The sequence below is a fragment of the Grampus griseus genome, assembly GCF_964374135.1.
Source record: "Grampus griseus genome assembly, chromosome: 1".
Taxonomy (NCBI): Eukaryota; Metazoa; Chordata; class Mammalia; order Artiodactyla; family Delphinidae; genus Grampus; species Grampus griseus.
The window spans coordinates 53,447,130-53,470,054 of record NC_139017.1 but is presented as its reverse complement, the minus strand read 5'-3'; the positions used below and the strand labels follow the sequence as shown (position 1 = coordinate 53,470,054).

Here is a 22,925-nt window from a genome sequence, read left to right as displayed (position 1 = left end):
AAAAAAAAATAAATGGTTCTGAAGAACCTAGGGGCAGGACAGGAATAAAGTCTCAGTTGTAGAGAATGGATAGACACAGGGAGGAGGAAGGGTAAGCTGGGACGAAGTGAGAGAATGGCATTGATATATATACACTACCAAATGTGAGATAGATAGCTAGTGGGAAGCAGCCCCATAGCACAGGGAGATCAGCTCGGTGCTTTGTGACCACCTAGATGGGTGGGAGGGAGATGCAAGAGAGAGGGGACGTGGAGATATATGTATACGTATAGCTGATTCACTTTGTTATACGGCAGGAACTAACACAACATTGTAAAGCAGTTATACTCCAATAAATATGTTTAAAAAAAGGAGAAAAATATTGTATATTAATGCATATATGTGGAATCTAGAAAAATGGTACAGGTGAACCTATTTGCAAGGCAGGAATAGAGACACAGATGTAGAGAACAAACGTGTGGACACAGTGTTTGGGGAGGAGGGGAGGGATGAATTGGGAGATTGGGATTGACATATATACACTATCGTGTAAAACAGTGAGCTAGTGGGAACCTGCTGTATAGAGCAGGGAGCTCAGCTCAGTGCTCTGTGGTGAGCTAGATGGGTGGGATGGAGGGTGGTGGGAGGGAGGTCCAAGAGAAAGGGGATATATGTATACATAAAGGTGATTCACTTCATTGTACGGCAGAAACTAACAGCATTGTTAAGCAACTCTACCCCAATTAAAAAAAAAATAGAGGACTGGAAATGTATCTCAGATATATCAGGGTTCAATTAGAGAGGCACAACCAGAGGTTTGACTAAGCAATTGTGGGAGCGGGTTAAGAAGTCTCTGCAAAGTTGTCATCTTCACACTTTGTGCTGGAGCTCAAAGTCTGCAGGGCAGGCAATTGGGAAAGGCGTGTGGGTGTGAAGTGGAGAGCAGGGACAAGGTAGAACCCACAAGCGTGTGACTGTATCAGTCTCTTATTGCCTCCAACACTGATGATGTTGATGATGCAGATGTCCTGCAGGAGAAGCTGGTGTCCTTTGTCAACATTACTAAACCCACCTGGCCCAGAAGTCAGAGAAGCTGAAGAAGGACCCAAGGGAAGGTAGAATGGCTGCTGCCCCAACTCCCAGCAAGGCGAGCTGGCAGAGAAATGAGAACATGTGTGAACTGCAAGTTGACACATTCCAAAGCCACAACATCTGAGTCAACAGAGGAAATGGGGCTTTCATCTACCAGCAAGTAATTCCCTGTGGCTGAAGTGGTTTATGCTAGGGTGGGATGCAGGGGTGGGAGGAAGGTAAGGTGAGATGAGTGAAAGATGAGCCTGGAGCCTTAAGTCAAGCAAGATCACTGCAGTTCAACATTTATATATCAACTTCCTTATAAACCAGGACGAAGTGTTAAACTGGATCCTGACGGCCATGGGAACCACTAACTATGTTGACTCTCCAATTTTCATTTCAAAAAGTTTAAAACCATTGGCACAGCACAATCTTCCCCTCAGGTCTCAGCTCTCCCTATTCTTTCCTTAACCACCTGTACCCACAACAAACTCTCCAGCTTCCCCCAACACTCTTCTTGCCTCAGTGTCTCTACCTGGAATAGTTTGCCTGCTCTAAATCCTCTTCCCCTGCAAGCTCCATTTCTTCCTTTGTAAATACCGCCCTTGGCAGCATTCATCAGAGCAGGGTGTAAATAACCACACTGTGTGTCACTAGACTGTGGCCTTCCTGAGGATGGGAACCTTGTTTACATCATCCAGATAGCGTCACTATCTAGCATAGTGTCTGGCACTTAGAAGATGTTCAGTAGCTATGTATTGATTAATGCAAGCTCCAAGAGCTTCTCATCAAACACTTTGCTTATATGTTTTTTCAATTTTGTTAGTTGCTTTGATGAAGTAAGTCTTCTAATCACTGTCAGACAGAGAGAGGCAACACATTTCTATATTTGAGTAGAGAATCAAGAAGAGACAGTAAAGGCTTCTAGTGTCCTTCTGAAAAGCATCTACAAACGGACTCAAGTTATCAAGAGGGAAAGGAAAATCATTCCTCTTCGGAGGTGTGCTCCAAGGCACTCGTGAACCTTGCATTCTTTACCGATACATCTTTGTTCTTTACCAATACGTCTTCATAATTATTGTCTGTAATGGCTTCCTTATCATTCTTGGTTTCTTTAATCCCCATAGGACTGCCTGTCAGGTCCTTGGGAAGGTTATAATTATAAAGAGGCTTCAATTTTTTGATGTAGATTAAGTTAAACAGTCTTCGGAAGCTTTGTTTAATATTTGAGGAGGTCAGTCTATGGGCTGTTTCCATAAAAATTTTGTTTGTTATTTTTGCAAACTCCCTGATCACAGGATCTTCATCCCCAAGCACTGGGTCAATAGCTGTAACAGCAGAAAGGCCATTAATTCAAGGCATCACTCTCATAGTCTGAGAAGCTCTAACCCTAAATAGCCTCACCACCTTTCACAAAAGCCCCCCTCCCCCAATTTTTGTTACTTTGACAAATAGCATCCAGGAAGTTTTTTATCCTCTGTCCTCACCAGACCTCATTAAAAGAAAAAAGGAAATATTCACTAAGTGTTTACTGAGTGCCTGTTCTGTGCTGAGCATTCTGGTAGACAGCATAAACATATATTCATGAAGAGGTTCAGTATTGCTCATAATAATGAAAAAAGTGGAATCAGTCTAAATGTTCATCAATATGAAAGTGCTTAAAAATTAGAGATATCATAAAGTGAAGTAGCACATACATATTAACATGATGATGTAGACCCATATTTCTTGGCATGAAAAGATGTTTCTGACACGAGTAAGTGAAAAAGTTATAAAACAGTTATGATAGTTTTAAAAATAAATAGGTAATAGTTTATATTCTTTAAAAATATCTGCAATAAGATATATACCAAAATACTAATATCATTATATTCATATGTTGAGCTTGTGGGAAGTTATTATTTTCTTTCTTAATAAAAAGAAATAGAGAAGGAAAAAAGGACAGATTTAGAAAAGAGAGAAAAAGTAGAAGGAACAGAAGGAGGAGGAAGAGCGAAAGAAGAAAAATATTCTGAGTGACATGGAGGGAGTGCTTAGTATTTAGCCGGCAGTCAATAAATATGAATGGATAAAAAAGGAAGATAATGATGTGTCAATGTAGATTCATCAACTGTAACAAAGGTACCACTCTGCTGGGGGATGTTGGTAACTGGGGGAGGCTCTGCATGTGTGGGGGCAGGAGGTATACAGGAAACCTCTGTATCTTCCACTCAATATTTCTATTAATGTAAAATTGCTCTAAAATATAAAGTCTATTACCAAAAAAAGGGAAGGAAGGCAGCCACCTTATTTTCTGCCTCCCCTGTTTGTAATTCTGATCCTGAAGGGGAAATAGGCAGAGGCTAAGAGAGAGATGCTGAAGATCCAAACATTTTGAAAGAATAAACATTACCCTTCTTTAATTTCTTCTGGTGCAAGTGTACATTGCTCTCCACTAAAATGTAAATCCTCTGAGGGAAGGGACTTTGCTTTGTCTGCTGCTGTATATCCTGCAGATAGAATAGTGCTGTCACATAGTAGATGCTGGAAAAATGTTTGTTGAATGGATTAATGAGTGAATGAATTCTTAACTCTCTGTAGTTCCTAAGGACTCTAGGATAATAGTTAGGTCTCAACTAATGAGAGGGACAGATGGAGAGATTGAAACAGAGAGAGAAAGAATAAAAAATAAAGAAGATGTCCCTTAACCCAGTCCTTCCACTGATTTCCCCTTAACTGCCTAGCTACCTCTACCACCCTCTTCCCATCCCTGGCATCACTATAGAGCTCAGATATAAACTGAATCACAAACAGTGAAGTTATTTAGGCCTATACATAAAGATTTCATTATAACTTCAACACTTACCCTCAAGCATGACTTGAATTTCATCTCTGAGCAGTAAATGGCCACCCAATTTTGCCAAGTACCCTATGCACAAAGTAAAATTAAAGTTACTCCAAAATACGTTATGAAAATGCATCATCTGATATTATCTGGCTACCTTCATTGCTTTCTTCAAAGCAAAGCATCTCTAGATTATCCTTGAATCATCTTTTAGTGCTTTCAAATAATTATTAATAAAATTCTTTATTGAGATATCCATGTGTTTATAAATGTGCAGAAATCATAATTGTACAGCTCAATAAATGACCACATGGTGAATACGTCTAGCTACCACCTAGGTCATTAAATAGAATATTACTATTTTCCTAGGAGACTCCCTCATGCCCTTTGCAGCCTCCTCCTTCACCTTTCAGAATACATTCTTTTGCTCAACGTTATATTGTATGATTCATCCATGTTTTTAAACATAGCAATAGGTCATTCATTTCCATTGCTACATGACAGAGGTTGGCAAAGTTCTCTTGAAACACAGCCATGCTTATTGGCTCATTTGCTTATGGATTATCTACGGCTGCTTTCACCCTCCAACAGCAGGGTTGCATCGTTGCGACAGAGACCATATGGTACTCAAAGCCTGAAATATTTACTATCTGGTTCTTTACAGAAAGAATTTGCAGAATGCTTTTATATGATATTCCATCGTATTAATGCAGCACTTTTTAGCCATCCTGCTTATGATGGACAATGTGTTGTTTCCAATTTTGGGCTGTTATGAATAATGATGTTATTGTGGGCATTCTTGTACATGAATTTTTGCGTAGATTTGTGTGCATTGCTGTTTGGTATATAGCTAGGAGTGGACTTATTGGCTAATGGATGTGCTTATGTTCACCTTTAATCATTACTGCAGAACAGTTTCCAAGGTGGTTGTACCAATTTTCACTCTTACATTTCCATTGCTGTACATCCTCTCTAACACTTGAAATTGTTAGTCTTTTACCTTTCAGTCAGTCTCATGGGTTTGGTGGTATTATTTTTGTATATTTATTGGCCACTTGGATATTTCTTTTTTTTTTTTTGCAGTACGTGGGCCTCTCACTGTTGTGGCCTCTCCCATTGCGGAGCACAGGCTCCGGACGTGCAGGCTCAGCGGCCATGGCTCACGGGCCCAGCCGCTCCGTGGCATGCGGGATATTCCCAGACCGGGGCACGAATCCGTGTCCCCTGCATTGGCAGGCGGACTCTCAACCACTGAGCCACCAGGGAAGCCCTGGATATTTCTTTAGTGAAATGTCTGTTCAAGTAAGTCACTTGTTTTTATATTGAGGTGTTTTTAAATTATTTATTCTTAGGCATTTTAAATTCTGGATACTAATCTCTTAGAATATTACACCCATTACAAATATCTTCTCCTACCCCAGGGCTAAACTTTTCCATTTGTATTGTTTTTTTGGTTTTTTTTTTTGATGAACAGAAGTCCCTAATTTTAATGTAGTCCAATTTATGGTTAGTGAATTTTGGAGTCCTGATAGGGAATCTTTGCTGTCTGAAGGTCATAAAGATATTCTCCCATATTTACTTCTGGAAACTTTATTGTTTTACCTTTTCACATTTTTGGATTGCAAGCCCAACTGGAATTATATGGCATAAAATAGGGGTTGAGATTACTTACCTATGAAATTAATCGAGCACCATTAAGAGAAAAAAAAACAAAGTCCTTTCCCTAATGCTTTGCAGGGTCATTTATATCGTGAATTTTGCAGGGGTCAGTGTCTTGACTCCATTCTAACATTGTGCCACTTCCATAGTACCTTAATGTAAAATGGGTCTTGATATCCAGTAGTATAAGTTCTTCAACTTTGTGATTCTTCTTCAGATTATCTTGGCTATTCTCAAATCTTTAAATTTTCATGTAAAAATTAGAATCAACTTCTCAAATTTCACACACACACACACACACACACACACACACACACACACACACACACACACACACACACACACACACACACACACACACACACCCCAAAACCTCTGGTGAAATTTTGTTTGGGGTTGTATTGAATATACTGAACAGTCTGGGGAGAGTTGACATTGTTACAATACTTAATTCTTTAATCCATAAACATGATATATCACTCTATTTAAGTCTTCTTAAACACTTCTCAACATTTTCTAGTTTTTTTGTGTATCAGTCTTGTACATCTTTCCTTAGTTTTATTTTGAGGTATTTGATGAATTTTGGTACAATGCATTAGGCATCAAAAAATCGATTTTCTAGTTGTTTATTGATAGTGTGTAGAAACCCAATTGATCTTTGTATATTGATATTGTATATAGAAAACTTGCTAAATTTATTTAATTCCAATAATTTTTCTGAATTCTTTCCAGTGTTCTAAATACTCAATTATTTATCTGCAAATTTTGGAAGTTCTATTTTCTTTTTTCCAGACTTATACATTTTATTTCTTGTTATTACCTTATTTTAGTTTTGGAAAATTTTTGGTCATTATCTCTTCAACTATTTATTTTGTCTCATTCTTTCCCCACTATCCTTATGGAATGCATATGTTAGACCTTGTAACCATATCTCATATTATTATGCTCTGTTCATATTTTCCATTTTTAACTCTTTGAGCTTTGATCTTGAGGCTGAATATTTTATTTTGACATTTCTAATTCTCTTTATCTCTTTTCAGTTCTTTCTAGTCTGCTGCTAATTTTACCCATTGAGTTCTGCATTCCATCTCATTATTTAATCTTTTGAACATACTAATCATATTTATTTTAAAGTTCCTATCTGATAAATTTCAATAATTGCATATACTAGATTGTTTCTATTTTTTTTCCTTGTAATTAAAAAAAATCTAAACCTCTGGTTATTTTTTATTAAATCTCAGCTATTGTGTATACAATTTTGTGTAGATACTTTTAGGCTCTGGGCAATTTATCTTCTCCCAGAGAGGATTTATTTTTGCTTTTTTGGCAGGCAGTTAGGCTAGAGGTATATCCCCTTAATCCAACCAGGGAGTTAGATATTCAAAGGTTCAGTAATTTTAAGAGCTGGCCTATTTTTAGTTTACTCTCACTCTTAGGGTAGAGACATCAGGGATCCCAGCTGAAAACTTGGGGGTATTTACCAGCGTTCCTCCTCATTGTCAGTCCACTCCAAGTTTTATTCCTCCAGCTCTGTGAGACAGCTAAAATTTCTGCACAGTTTATCAGCCTCCCAAATACCCTTTTTGCATTTAGAATTGATCTATAAATTTATAAAAGAAAATCTACACTGCGAAAATACTGAGGGTAATCAGAAAACACAAATAAGGATACAAGTCACATGCTAAGGATGATGGTATTATAAAGCCAATGATGCAATGAATATCTACATGCACACATCACTTCTCATATGTGACTATATCAGAGGATAAATTCTCTTGAGAAGAGATTATTAAGTCAAAAAATATGCATTTCACATTTGGATGGAAATTACCAAACTGCTGAGATTGTAGTAATTTACACTCTGACCAGTAATGTAAGTGTTTGCCTACTTCCTGCAACCTGGACAAAACTATGTAGTATAATCATTTTTGTTCTTCGTCAGTTTGATGGATGGAAGCACTTTATCAATTCAATTTGCATCACTTTTTGGATGAGGCTGTGAAAATTTTATGTATATGAGCCAAGTAATTTTCTTCATGTACTTTGTCCATTTTCCTAGTGGGTTGTTTGGCTTTTCTTACAGATTTGTAAGGATTCTTTAGACAGTAAGAATTCATGCACCCTTTATATGTGATAAGTGCCATAAATATTTTATTACAGTTTGGCTTTTGACTTTGTTTATAGTGGTTTTGCCTTGCAAAAATATTTGTTTTTACATAGTTTGTCAATCTTTTATGATTTTTACTTTTACTTAGAATGATCTTACCTACCCCATGATTATAAAGCAAATTCTTCTACACTATTTTATCTAATCTTATTTATTATTATGGTTTTATTTTTAGCATTTGAGCCTTTGACCATCTGGAATTTATTTAGTGTAAAGAGTGGGATAGGAATAAAATAATTTTAAAAATTCCAGATGGCTCACCATGTGTCCCCAAACCATTTAAGGAATATTCCATATTTTCATCACTATTACTTAAAGCCAGTGATTCACTGTAAAATATTGCATGTTTTGGCAGTTATTTCTAGATGGTATTTTGTTCCATTTGTCTATCTATTCATTCCATGTGATTTTAATTACTGTAGCTATATTAATATCTGATAAGGTTAGTCCTTTCTCATTCTTTTTTGGTTAGAACTTCCTGGATATTCTTGCATGGTAACTTTTCTATATTAATTTTAAAATTAGGATGTCAATTTTGAAAAAAAAAAGCCCTATTGATATTTCAACGGGCATCTTATTCCATGTATAGATTAATTTAGGAAAGGACTGGCACATTTACAATTTTGATTCTTTCCTAAAATATGGTTTATACCTTTCAATTTATTTAAAATTTTTTTGTGTCTTTCAGTAATGTTTGCAGGTTTTCTTCATAGAAATACTGCATACATTTTAAAGTTTCTTTTTAGATCTTCCTTCCTTCCATCTATTCAATACATGACTTCATACACCTAGAATTGATTTTTGTGTAGGGTGTCAGGTAGGAATTTGTGTGTGTGTGTGTGTGTGTGTGTGTGTGTGTATTCCCATTGTCCTAGCACCTTTTATTAGACAGCCCATCATTTCTGATCTGATATATACTACCAGTTCTGATCTTTTATATTAGGTGTTTGTATATGTGTGGATCTGTTTCTAGGCTTTCTATTACAGTTTCACAGTTCTTGTCTTTCCTTGAGTGAGTAACGGATTGTCTAAAATTTGTTAGTTATATCTTCTTATGTTGGTCTTTTGCTCTTCCACATACATTTAGAATCAACTTGTCAAGATCTATAAAATTATCTGTTGGTATTTTTTATTATAACTGGATTGAACTTATTGATCAGTATTTCTCAGTAGGGGCTCTGGGGTTTCTAGATGGGATAATTTGTGACTAACACTGTTACAATTATTACTGAATATTAAGCATACTCCTGTAACATTAAATGCATTAATGGACATTAAATGCTATACCAACCTGAAAGCAAGCTGGCAAGGGAGATTGGGAGATGTAGACCATAGAGGTCAGTTTTTGAGGCATAGAGAAATGTAAAACATAGTGAAGAATGGATTGGGAGCTGGAAGTCCTACAGTTAAGTAGATACTGTATGTCCTTATGTGATAGTTTATCCATTCCTTCTTTAGTTGGCTGAATTCCATCCATCAATGATTTCTTCAAGAAGGATTCATGGTAATGAACTTATGCTGAGTTTTTATGTTTTAGAAATGTTTTCTTATTATTTTTATAGTTGGATATAATTTTGATAAGTATAAAATTCTTCAGTCATAATTTTTTTCTACTTAGGATTTATAGGCTCTATTCTACTACATTTTAGAGTTGAATACTGAAGTGGAGAAATCTAATGCCACATTTATTTATTTTGTAACGTATAGGTGACTTTTTTTTTGCTCAACGGCACGATGAATTCTTTAACTCTGAAGTTCCATAACTTTGTTAGGAAATGTCTTAATGTTTCATTCTGTATAAAACATTTCTTGAACAATTTTTACCATCAGTATATTTAATCAAATTTTTTTTAGTTCTTAAATTCTATCTTTGAATACTTTTTTCTGTCTAATTGTTCATTTTTCTTCATGGATATTATCTATGCATATTTGCATTTCTTTCATCTATCTTCTATATCTATCACTGCTCCCTAATTTTTCAAACTGTTTCTTGTTGGTTTATATTTTATTTTGCTAACATTTTTCAACCCTTTCCTCCTTGTTCCTTACTGGGTTATCAACAATATATATTTGCTCTTCCATTGGCTGCAATGAAGTTTTTTGCAATGGTTATATATTTTTTCTTACACTTTCCATCATGCTTTGAAAGCTTCTTTTACTTTTTGAAATTCTCTATTTTGCCATATATTTTCTTGAACATATTAATCAGTTTTTAAAACATATATTTCACATCTATGTCAAATAACTTTAGTATCTGGCTCTCCTGATGTTCTCCTTCCATTGTCTATTTTTTAAAAAAAATTTTATTGGAGCATAGTTGATTTACAGTGTTGTGTTAGTTTTAGGTATACAGCAAATCTCCTCCTAGAGTAATGAAAATAAAACAAAAATAAACAAATGGGGTCTAATTAAACTTAAAAGCTTTTCCACAGCAAAGGAAACCATAAACAAAGCAAAAAGACAACCCTCAGAATGCTAGAAAATATTTGCAGAGGAAGCAACCAACAAGGGATTAATCTCCAAAATATACAAACAGCTCATGAAGCTCAATATCAAAAAAACAAACAACCCAATCAAAAAATGGGCAGAAGATCTAAATAGACATTTCACCAAAGAAGACATACAGATGGCCAAAAAGCACAAAGCACATGAAAAGATGCTCAACATCACTAATTATTAGAGAAATGCAAAGCTTACTCTTCATGTGTTCCCGATATCCCATTATATATTCCCTGTGTGCTTATATCATTAGATTTTTATTTTAAAAAGTTTTGGATTCATGAATATATTTACCATGATTTTCAACTACTCTGTAGAAACATTTTCTAAAATTTGATTTTCTTCTTTGTGGGAAGTTTGTGGAAATTTCCAGTGTAGAATTCAGAATAGCATGAATTCTTTATGGTTTGAAATAAAGTTCTTATAATACAGGGTTCTCTGTGTGTGTGTGTTCCTCTACTCCACTCTGATCAACACAGATCATGAACTGTAGTGCTGATCATAATACAACTTGTCTTCTACCCTGACTAATGACAGACTTTTCTGTACAAGAATAATGTGACTAAGTATTTCCTCATTCCTTGGGGCCCCAGCTATTCGAGGATGCCAAATGGGGTCAAGGGAAGATCCCACGACCAAGTTGGGAATTCAGTTCCTATCATTCCAAATAAAGGATTATTAGTTTTGATCTTCATGGCGAGAATCTAGGCGGAAAAAAATGATTGGTCAGGTTTGTCCAAGGTCAAAAATTATAGTTGTTTTCTTTTAGAATCTTCCTGCACTCCCACAACTTTACATTTTCTTCTTCAAACTTTATTGGATTTGGTAGCTCTTCCTCATCTGTTGTAGTCTGTGGTTATAGATGTTCATGTTTTGTTGAAGATGGCATTTAAAAAATACATTATTCTTATTCTTTGGGGGGTGATTTTTAAGCAGTGAAGGAAAACTGTAGTGGTTTGCCACCATCTAAAATTTTGAAATTCATCCTGTTGAATGTACTTTGTATGATAATTTAATCACACCGCTATACCCACTGTGTATTACAAAGTAGAACTCTATACTCATGATATATTTTAACTTCTGTTCATCTTAGATATCACCATGAAAAGTACTGTCTATCATAAAGAAAGAAAATTTATAATTTTTTCAAGGAAAATTTCTAGCTGCTTACCCCATTCTTTACCTTTTAAGACAAATTAGGAAATTAGAATTGAATTTTACTTACCTATTAAAATAACTGATCCTCTTCTCAGATATGTTCTGGAACTCCTCAGGAATCCTAAGGTATCAGCTATCAAATCTATAACATATTTCTGATGAGAAATAAGCTGAGAATAAAAAAGGAAAAAAAATTCTCTCACTTATTGAAAGAGCACATTTGCTCTCTCCAGAGAGGCTTTCAGGGAAAAGAACTTGGTTGCTTATACCAAATCAGGGCCAGTTTAAAACTCGGGGGTTTCTGCGTATGAACGTTATTCTTTTGCTTGCAGGTATTATTCAGCTTATTACATGATATCCAAAGTTTGGGTTTCCAACTTTTGCTTAACATCCTTCCATCCCCATTTGTCTATCGTTGCAGTTTATGCTGGTTTTCAGAGAACCAGCTCATTCAGCCATGGAAAAGAAATTCCAGCTTTTCTTTTGGTGATCTGAAATGTTGCTACCTTTACACTGCTCAAAGTAGGTAGGTTGGAGGAAGAAACGATAGATGGAAAATGTTGAGGAAAAGAGAGTGGAAATTTTTAATTTTCTCTTGTCTCAAGTTCTAGCTATAATTGTTCATTTATCTTTTCTTTATATTCCTTGCTCATCATGCTTTTCATCACTTTGGATATCCTTTAAAGTTCCTCCTATAACTCTTGTGGTAGTAAACCCTGAGGGATCACTTACAAGATTGTTACAGATGTTGAGCACTACCAGCTCAAAACTGTAATGTTCATCCTTGAGCAAATATGATGTTGCCCATTTTAATTCTGAGGCACAGATTTCTAATGTATATTTACATGCCTGTGAAGTAGAAAAAGGTCAGTAAAAATCTATTCATCTGGTGTTACATAAAGCACTGCGATTCTCAGCAAAACTAAGAAAAACAAAATCACAGGACTTACTTTAACTACTCTTGCCTCTGTATCTTCCAGAAACAGAATCAGAGGCACCAAGCCTCCGAAAACCACATCATTCAGCATCCATGTGTACTGACTCATGTCCCTGAGTAACTCACCAAAGTGTCGAATGGCCATACTCCGAATGCCTCCATTACTCTGAAATATGCACACAGAAAAGACCTCATTTGAGGATATTTATATATATGCACACACACTATATACTATATATACTATGTATACTTATATACACTATATAGTATATATATTTATACGTATATATACTATATATGATGTGTCTATATGTATATATATAATTTTTTTTTTTTTTTTTTTTGCGGTACGCGGGCCTCTCACTGCTGTGGCCTCTCCTGTTGCAGAGCACAGGCTCCGGATGCACAGACCCAGCGGCCATGGCTCACGGGCCCAGCTGCTCCGCGGCATGTGGGATCTTCCCGGACCAGGGCATGAACCCTTGTCCCCTGCATTGGCAGGCGGACTCTCAACCACTGCGCCACCAGGGAAGCCCGTATATATATAATTATTATCATTTATTTTTAGAAAAGATTCAGTTTGGGTCTAAGAAGTCTAAGGGTCTAAGAAGATTCACTTTGGGTCTAAGCTTGTCTTTTGATTTTAAAATAAGACTTGCTTACCAAAATTCAGATTACCTTAAAGAAAATCCCCTGTGAAAAGTGAGTTTCTTAAATTTAGGAAGATAGTATTTAATAACATCCTAAAATTATAACATGTAAAAATCTATATAACTTGGAGATGATTTCTATAATACTTAGGGTAATGTGACCATGATGTCTTCAAATGCTGGAGGACTTTGCAGAATTGCCAGTGAATACCAATGCAAGTTCTTTGCATAATGGCATAGTACTAGGTTTCCAAGGGCTTACTTATGCCAAATAGGAAGGTGATTGGATTATAAAGATTCTAGAAGGAAAAATTTCAAGTCAGAGGAAGAGGTTAATTTTTTAAAATATAATATCACCTTCAGTTTTTAAAAAAAGTTTATGATTCCATTTTGAAAATAATTCTTTACATGGGCATGCCAACTACTTATTAGCCGTGTGAACTTGGCCAAATATTCATTTCAGTTTTCCTCAGTTTCCTTATATGTAAACTGGATAATAGCAATAGAGTTTGTTAGAGGATTATGTGAAATTGTCCATGTAAATCCCTTAAAATAGTGCCTGGTACATAGTAAACGCTCAATACATTTTAGCCACTATTATTATTACTATTCTTATCATTATGTCCTTATGAAAATATTTTCTGCCACTGTTTCCTTTTTCTATAGTTTAATAATATTGGGCCTTTCTTCAATGAAATCTGCAGAACTAAGAAGTTACACATTTTGGCAAGATAATTTACTATGAAATAATTCTCTGGTTCACAAACACTCATCAAAGGAATCTTTAAAAACAAATAGATTTCCCATAGCATACCAAAATGTTCTTGTTTATTAAAATACTATATTACTGTCATCCAACTTTTCTGGAACACGTTTACCATAAAAAATGAGAATTTTCAAAATGTACAACTTTCTGATGAAATACTTTCTAATTAAAGTTTTCTATGAAAATACCATATTCATTTGGGGCATTACACATGTCAACTCTAATACCCATAATATGCCTGCTATTCACTCTCTTTTACAGATGATGCACTAAGAGACTGAACCACCTGCTCAAGATTTCACAGCTAGTCAGTGGCAGCACAGGGATTTGAACCTAGGAAGTCCAGATTCAGGGTTAACAAACACAGCCACTAAACTATAATTCCTCTTTCATCTAAGAACAGAGGCTACATTTTGATTCTCTTTTCCTATGGGCAGACTTTTCCAGGTTCTCATAGTGTAGTTTAAAAACAAACAAACATAGAGCTTACTTGATTAATATTATTATCTCTGGAAAAAAAAAGGTAGCTCTGCACAAAATGACTGCCTTTTGTTGACTTATTCTGGGATGTAATAGCATTGCCTTACCTGGGGCTTCAGCTTAATGATAAAACCTAATGATCTCATATATCTATGTAACTCACATGATCCATCAGAGAACAGTAGCTGCAAGCAATTCTGGTACACAGGGAGGAGTAGGTCACCTTGTCCAGTTTGCCTAAAAGTCTTCGAAGGGTCATCAAGGCCCGAATTACAACAGTCTTGTCTTGGGAAAGGAAGGCATCCAGGATGGCTATTAATAAGCTGCAGACATTTTCTATCTATATGTAAAAGGAAGAAAATGGTGGGATTTAAGAACTAGAAGGAGACTTGAGGTAGCTTTGGTACACACACCTCTGAGTTTGGGCAGTATGCAGTGATGTGCTGGAGCTAGCTTACAAGAGTCAATTGCCAAATTGTCAAAAATTTTGCAAGCTGATCATTAAAAGTCACTATTAAAAATTAAATTTTATAAATTTAGAAATAAAAACAATGGTAATAAATACTGAAGACTCATCACTTCCCGTTCTTTTGCTACATTTTGCTCTTTTATGCCTTTGAGGTTATTTACATGTAGTGTATCTGTATGGTGGGGATATTAAATAATGATGCACTACTGTGCATCTCCTCCCAAATCCATGTCTACTGATGTCCCTTTGATAGATTGAAATCATCCATAGTGGGAGTTTTTACACCAGAGAAATTGGTCTTATTTTCACAGAGCTGCTTGTTTAAACATTTACCAACACACCACTGGCAGTATAACCTCGAAACTAGGTGACAATGACCTGTTTGGACATGAGAGCCACTGAGCTGCTGAGCTAGGTCATGGGCATCAATTGCAGATCAGAGACAAGCAGAATATCAGGCAATTAAAGCATGAAAAGGAGACACAAAAGGAGTGAAAGAAAGGCTGGAAAGAAAGGAAGTAAAAGAAATAAATAATATTTGCCAAAATAACAGCCAGAGGACACTTGTGTCTGGCTGGAGTCTTTACCAATAGATAGTACGTGAAACCTCAAAACAGATCCCTCTCCACTGTTTCTCTCCCACTTTCCTAGACAACTTTGTTACGTTGTTAATCGCATTGGTAAGAGGACTAGACAAGGCAATAAATAACTTTCTGTTCACAATACATCCTATTGACTTGTATGATTTACCTAAAGCAAATAAACTATGGCTCATTTCGTTCTAAATGCAAAATGAGTGCCCACTGACAGGCTTTAAGCTTTCAGAGACTATGCTTAATGGATATACTAGGATTTATTATTAAATTTATTATTAAATCAGTAATAATTTATGGAATATCTACAGTCTCAGCGTTGTGCAGTCTACTTTGAAATTTACAAAAGAATTACAACACATAGGTGTATGCATTGACACACTCTTCCTGGAAGGCAAGAAGTATTCACATGACTTAGTGGGAAATGATACAGGGCAGTAGTTCTCAAGTTCAACCTGCATTAGAATTACCTGGAGGACTTTTGAAAACATAGATTGGTGGGCACAACCCCCAGGATTTCTGATTCCATAGGCCTGTGATAGGGCCTGACAGTGTGCTTTTTTTTTTTTTTTTTGTGGTACGTGGGCCTCCCACTGTTGTGGCCTCTCCCGTTGCGGAGCACAGGCTCCAGACGCACAGGCTCAGCGGCCATGGCTCACAGGCCCAGCCGCTCCGCGGCATATGGGATCTTCCCATACCGGGGCACGAACCCGTGCCCCCTGCATCAGCAGGTGGACTCTCAACCACTGCGCCACCAGGGAAGTCCGACAGTGTGCATTTTTAACAAATTTCCAAAAGACTCTGATGCTGTTGGTTCAAGAGTCATAGGTAGAGAGCCATAAATATGAAATACTATATAAGCAAGTGCTTATAGTTGGTGTGGCCCTGAAAGGGTTGAGGCTGCTAGAGACCAGAATATCCAGTGAAGTTCGACTTGAGCTGATCATTGGAAAATAAGAAAAATGTGAATGGGTGAAGGAGGAAAGTGGTATAAAGGAAGAAAAAGCTTGAGCGAGTGCTCTGAGACAGGAAATTAATGTGTATGCATGTGTGTATGTTGGAGTGGAAAATAACGTATGTGTGGTTTAGAGTGTAACAAGAGTGTTCATGTAGAGCAATGCTGATAAATTCTGAGTGTAATGAGCGATTTTCTGGGAAAAATATAAATAAGGTGATAAAGCCAATAAATTGACTTAACGCATCCTTTCCATTCAACCCAGTTTCCTTATTGATAAAACACTCAGCTTTGATATTGTGTTAGTGATGTATAAACTAAAAAATAATCAATGTTTTGTCAGTAAGGATACTGAGTTCTACCAAATCTCAGATTATGAGTTCGATGGTGCTGGCAGACACAGATCACACACACACATACCTCGTTGATAACCGGTGCCATGCTGGCAATCTTCTGAAGGCTCAGTTTGCTAACTGCAGGATCAGAGTCATTGACCCAGTTTCTGAAGAGAACCAAAAATTCTTCTGGGAATGGGTCCTTGAAGAAATTATTGAGGAGCTAAAAGAAAACAATTAAGTTCATAGGCAGAGTAATGGCCAGGCATTGTTCTTGCTTCAGTCATAAAAATCAAGACATTTTCAGTAAAACAAACACAAATCACACTAAAACTCTAAATACTTACACATATTTTTACATATATTTCTGTGCCCATAGAGGGAAGGAGAAGTAGCAGATGGAATAGGAAATACATGCTTTGTTTTATATATATGATGAAAGAAATTTTCACATGTGGAATAACAGAGTTTACGTTAACTTTTTACACTTTTATGTTGCCTCATCTTTCTCTTACCTGGAAAACCTTGGTGCCTAATAGCATTAATATGTTTACTTATTCGTTTTCTACCATATAATGCATATACTAGTCTTAAAATTATGATATCAACACATATAACATCAATAAACCTCCTGAGGAAAAATAAATATTTCTTTACAGATTTTTTTTGTCCTTGCAATTTATCTCACTAAGGATGTACAAAGCACAGTGTTCATGTATTACTTGATCTTTCACAAATCTGTGGGGTGTGTATATGTGTGTATGTGTGTGTGTGTGTGTGTGTGAGTGTGTGTGAGAGAGAGAGAGAGAGAGAGAGAAGCATACAATTCACAGAGAAAGACACTAAGATCATAATAGTTAAATAGGTAAAGGAAAGATCAGGTTGTTCATAATATGGAACTTTAATTTATAAATAATATTTTAAAAATGTTCAAACTCTCTTTAAACAATAAGTACAAATCAAATCACCCCACAGAACATCACATCTGCCTCACACATTGGAAAGCTTGTTTATGGTGGTGAGAGTGCCGTGGGGTAAGCAGACCCACGAGCTGTGTGGGGAGCTCTGATTGGCACTGCTTTCCAGATAGCGGTTTGGCATTAAAAATCCTTAGCCTTGAGAATGTTTATACCCTTTGGTTATTATTTCAGATTCTTGGAATCTATTATAAGAAAATAATCGAAAATACCAAAAGAAAGAAGATTTAGGCACAAAGATGTAAACTTGATTACTATTTATATCAGTAGAACTTGATTGCTATTTATATCAGTAGAAAACTAGAAATAACAAATATATATAAATAAATGGCATAGGCATTGGTAATACTATCTTAGGTATCACTGGCTGATAAGACCAAAATAAGGTAAAATGCATAGATTGTGTGTTCAGAACAACAAAAGGCCAAGGGACCTCACAGTTGAACTGGAAAGTTGACGATTGCCCAGAATTTCTAAACAGAGAAAAGTGGTGAGAGAGTGTGGTCATTGCTGAGTTCCTGGAAAGACAGGCATGCCAATCTCCAGTAGCAGGAAGCATTACATTCATGATGAGAGAGGCAACTAGGTTTCCATCTAGGTATATTAATGATGCTTACATAAATCTTATGTAGTTTGTAAATTTCTTTTAAATGTAGCATTTTATGGAAGGGATTTTGTATCTCATGTTTAGACCTGTTTGGTGTTTGTACATACTTAAAGGGTAGTACAATAAAAATAATGAGTCACATAATAAAATAATGAGAGGTTCAAATGGATTAAGCAAGTTAGAAAAATACTGATTTGCTACTGCAATGTTAAGTTAAACTAATTCATGTATCCTTGTGAAAGCTTTAGAAGTATATAGTAGGGCTTCCCTGGTGGCGCAGGGGTTGGGAGTCCGCCTGCCGATGCAGGGGACGCGGGTTCGTGCCCCGGTCCGGGAGGATCCCACATGCCGCGGAGCGGCTGGGCCCGTGAGCCATGGCCGCTGAGCCTGCGCGTCCGGAGCCTGTGCTCCACAACGGGAGAGGCCACAACAGTGAGAGGCCCGCGTACCGCAAAAAAAAAAAGAAGAAAAAACGAAGTATATAGTATACTGTATGGGTATGCCTTTTATAGTTTATTAACTATTTTGACATGAAGTTTGAAATGTAAAACTTTTGGGAATATTTGGCATCGTACCTTAGATCAATACTTCCTTATTATATATTACTTTTATGGAAAATTAGATTTGACTCAGATAATTTCAATTTATAGAACTTTTTACATGCCTTTTGTAAGCAAAAGTACTGCCTCAATTTGCTTAACTCTGGTATGGCATTCCAATATTTGATGTAATATTCATATACAAAGTAATATAGTTCTATATCTTCATGTTACCCAGTTATTTAGCCCATTCCTTTTTTCCCCTAGGCAGTCTGAAGTATCGTTTAGACACTAGATGTTACCTACCACCTTTAGTAAACTTAATTATCCCTATATACTTTGAGAAGCTTGTAAAGAAATATGAACTAGGACTACAAAAATACTTAGTTTGTGCAAATCCGCACCCCCTAGGAAACTACAAAGGCCAACTCCTGAAACAGTCTAAAGGGACAACCCTCTCATAAATCTATCTTCGCCTTACGCCCCTCAGCTTCAGATATCTGTTATTGTCTTAACTTTTGGTAAGAATCAATATTCGGAGAGGGAGACAAAACATTAGAGAGTTGATTTAAGTTTGGATAAGGAAAGGGAATGAGAACTTGGTTGTTCACAGTCTCGTAATAAAACTCACTTCAGTGAGGAATATTATTGTGATGACGTTGTCTTCTGGCCTTCTAGGACCTTCCACTGAGAGCTTATAGAGATAATGCAAGGTGTCTGGAAACTGTGGAAAGTTATAGTCACTGAGAGTTCTGTAAAGAAGAATAAAGCACTGAATTAGCAAAGAAGATGAAAACACTTTCTGCATCAGCAAATGCTAATGGTAGAAAAGAGGGAAACATTATCCTCATATTTTGTATCACCAGATAAAAAGAAAGATATTCTTGAATATTCCTTAATCCAAGGTAAACTGCGGGCTCAGTATGAGTTCTACGCAGACTCTGTGGATAAAAGTCCTCTTCTATTATACTTTCCCAAATTTGTCTCATTGGGTACAGGTTTTTATCAGACCTCTTTAAAGTGGGAGCACATGTCTGATGCCTGCAGAGAAGGAATCAGTTAACAACAGAGGAAGGAAAAAGCAGATTCACCTCTAGTTCTCCATATCTGTTCTGTGGAGGGAGAATAATTTGGTGTCTACATCACTAGGTAAGAGAGCAAGGCAAGGAAAAGTAAAACCCCCCAAAATAAGTGAAAAAGTAGAAGTCAAATGGCAATTCAGATCATTAGGAGAGATTTGGAAGTTGGAGTGGCTATTGACTGTGTTCCCACAGTGGCTTAATCGAAGAAAGATGAAACAGGTGGGAAAGAGACAGAGAACATTTCTCAATGCCCCTGTTCTTACTTGGCAACAAGGTAGACTCCATGATGGTGAAACAGTGCTTGGGAAAACTGGTTCCAACAATTCTTTCTCTTTAGAGCAATATCCACTTGTTGCAGTCCAGAACAATTCAGCAGAACTCTCAGTGCATCTCGAGCATAGCTAAGGTCCCAAAGAAGAGGAGAGTCATCACCTGCAAGTGGCCTTCACATAACTAGATACAAGTGATTATTTGCCTTTTCATTCTATGTTGGGCAGGATGCCAGTTTTGGGAAAGGGGGGTGTTTCAAAGGAAAAGACCATTAAATGCTCTTAATCTCCCCTGATTAACAGGACATGGGATGTGGCGTTAAACTGAAATTGTAGCATGTAAAATCTAGGATTAATCATAGAGCAGCTTATTAGTTTATTAAAAGCTTGTTAGCAAAAGATGTTAAGTGATGTGAAGACATGCTAAAGGTGCCTGTTGATTGTCTTCTTTGAATGCTTTAAATAAATAGAATACATTCTTATCTACTTGGGATGATTTGGTGTCTGTCTGCTTGAAAGACAGAGAGTGGATTAAATATCTTAATGGGATTGTGTTTTAGAGTCCTGCCTGACTTAGAAGTCCACACCAGATGAGGGCAAATAGCAGAAAGTTGGGTCCTGATTTCCCTGGAGAGCAGGGAAGCTTACTGTAATCTCTTGGGCAAAAGAGAAGAGCTGAACCTTACCTTATGTGGACAGAATGACTGCATGCTATCATAAGCCCATACATCACATCACCAACCGCAAAATAAATTTACAGTTCACAAAGCACATTTGTGCACATTATTATTATTATTTTTTTAACATCTTTATTGGGGTATAATTGCTTTACAATGGTGTGTTAGTTTCTGCTTTATAACAAAGTGAATCAGTTATACATACACATATGTTCCCATATCTCTTCCCTCTTGCGTCTCCCTCCCTCCCACCCTCCCTATCCCACCCCTCCAGGCTGTCACAAAGCACCAAGCCAATATCCCTGTGCCATGTGGCTGCTTCCAACTAGCTATCTACCTTACTACGTTTGTTAGTGTGTATATGTCCATGACTCTCTCTCGCCCTGTCACAGCTCACCCTTCCCCCTCCCCATAACCTCAAGTCCGTTCTCTAGGAGGTCTGCGTCTTTATTCCTGCCTTACCCCTAGGTTCTTCATGACATTTTTTTTTTCTTAAATTCCATATATATGTGTTAGCATACGGTATTTGTCTTTTTCTTTCTGACTTACTTCACTCTGTATGACAGACTCTAGGTCTATCCACCTCATTACAAATAGCTCAATTTCGTTTCTTTTTATGGCTGAGTAATATTCCATTGTATATATGTGCCACATCTTCTTTATCCATTCATCCGATGATGGGCACTTAGGTTGTTTCCATCTCCGGGCTATTGTAAATAGAGCTGCAATGAACATTTTGGTACATGACTGTTTTTGAATTATGGTTTTCTCAGGGTATATGCCCAGTAGTGGGATTGCTGGGTCATATGGTAGTTCTATTTGTAGCTTTTTAAGGAACCTCCATACTGTTCTCCATAGTGGCTGAACCAATTCACATTCCCACCAGCAGTGCAAGAGTGTTCCCTTTTCTCCACACCCTCTCCAGCATTTATTGTTTCTAGATTTTTTGATGATGGCCATTCTGACTGGTGTGAGATGATATCTCATTGTAGTTTTGATTTGCATTTCTCTAATGATTAATGATGTTGAGCATTCTTTCATGTGTTTGTTGGCAGTCTGTATATCTTCTTTGAAGAACTGTCTATTTAGGTCTTCTGCCCATTTTTGGATTGGGTTGTTTGTTTTTTTGTTATTGAGCTGCATGAGCTGCTTGTAAATTTTGGAGATTAATCCTTTGTCGGTTACTTCATTTGCAAATATTTTCTCCCATTCTGAGGGTTGTCTTTTGGTCTTGTTTATGGTTTCCTTTGCTGTGCAAAAGCTTTGAAGTTTCATTAGGTCCCATTTGTTTATTTTTGTTTTTATTTCCATTACTCTAGGAGGTGGGTCAGAAAGGATCTTGCTGTGATTTATGTCATAGAGTGTTCTGCCTATGTTTTCCTCTAAGAGTTTGGTAGTTTCTGGCCTTACATTTAGGTCTTTAATCCATTTTGAGCTTATTTTTGTGTATGGTGTTAGGGAGTGATCTAATCTCATACTTTTACATGTACCTGTCCAGTTTTCCCAGCACCACTTATTGAAGAGGCTGTCCTTTCGCCACTGTACATTCCTGCCACCTTTATCAAAGATAAGGTGTCCATATGTGCATGGGTTTATCTCTGGGCTTTCTATCCTGTTCCATTGATCTATCTTTCTGTTTTTGTGCCAGTACCATACTGTCTTGATAACTGTAGCTTTGTAGTATAGTCTGAAGTCAGGGAGCCTGATTCCTCCAGTTCCTTCTTTCCTTCTCAAGATTGCTTTGGCTATTCGGGGTCTTTTGTGTTTCCATACAAATTGTGAAATTTTTTGTTCTAGTTCTGTGAAAAATGCCAGTGGTAGTTTGATAGGGATTGCATTGAATCTATAGATTGCTTTGGGTAGTAGAGTCATTTTCACAATGTTGATTCTTCCAATCCAAGAACATGGTATATCTCTCCATCTATTTGTATCATCTTTAATTTCTTTCATCAGTGTCTTATAATTATCTGCATACAGGTCTTTTGTCTCCTTAGGTAGGTTTATTCCTAGATATTTTATTCTTTTTGTTGCAATGGTAAATGGGAGTGTTTTCTTGATTTCACTTTCAGATTTTTCATCATTAGTATATAGGAATGCCAGAGATTTCTGTGCATTAATTTTGTATCCTGCCACTTTACCAAATTCATTGATTAGCTCTAGTAGTTTTCTGGTAGCATCTTTAGGATTCTCTATGTATAGGATCATGTCATCTGCAAACAGTGACAGCTT

General features: G+C 36.7%; 1 protein-coding gene across 1 annotated transcript in view; it reads right to left on the bottom strand.

Moving 5' to 3' along the window:
* Positions 1–2,037: 2,037 nt before the first annotated feature.
* MROH9 (maestro heat like repeat family member 9) overlaps positions 2,038–22,925 on the bottom strand; it is a gene marked incomplete at both ends in the record, with an annotated part of 95,758 nt that continues 74,870 nt past the window's right edge. Inside the window, 9 exons of the mRNA XM_082654870.1 lie at positions 2,038–2,381; positions 3,899–3,961; positions 11,428–11,530; positions 12,093–12,209; positions 12,311–12,463; positions 14,357–14,533; positions 16,631–16,768; positions 19,300–19,420; positions 20,014–20,151. Coding sequence (XP_082510996.1) covers positions 2,038–2,381; positions 3,899–3,961; positions 11,428–11,530; positions 12,093–12,209; positions 12,311–12,463; positions 14,357–14,533; positions 16,631–16,768; positions 19,300–19,420; positions 20,014–20,151 — 1,354 coding nt within the window. The remainder of the gene's footprint in view (positions 2,382–3,898; positions 3,962–11,427; positions 11,531–12,092; positions 12,210–12,310; positions 12,464–14,356; positions 14,534–16,630; positions 16,769–19,299; positions 19,421–20,013; positions 20,152–22,925) is intronic.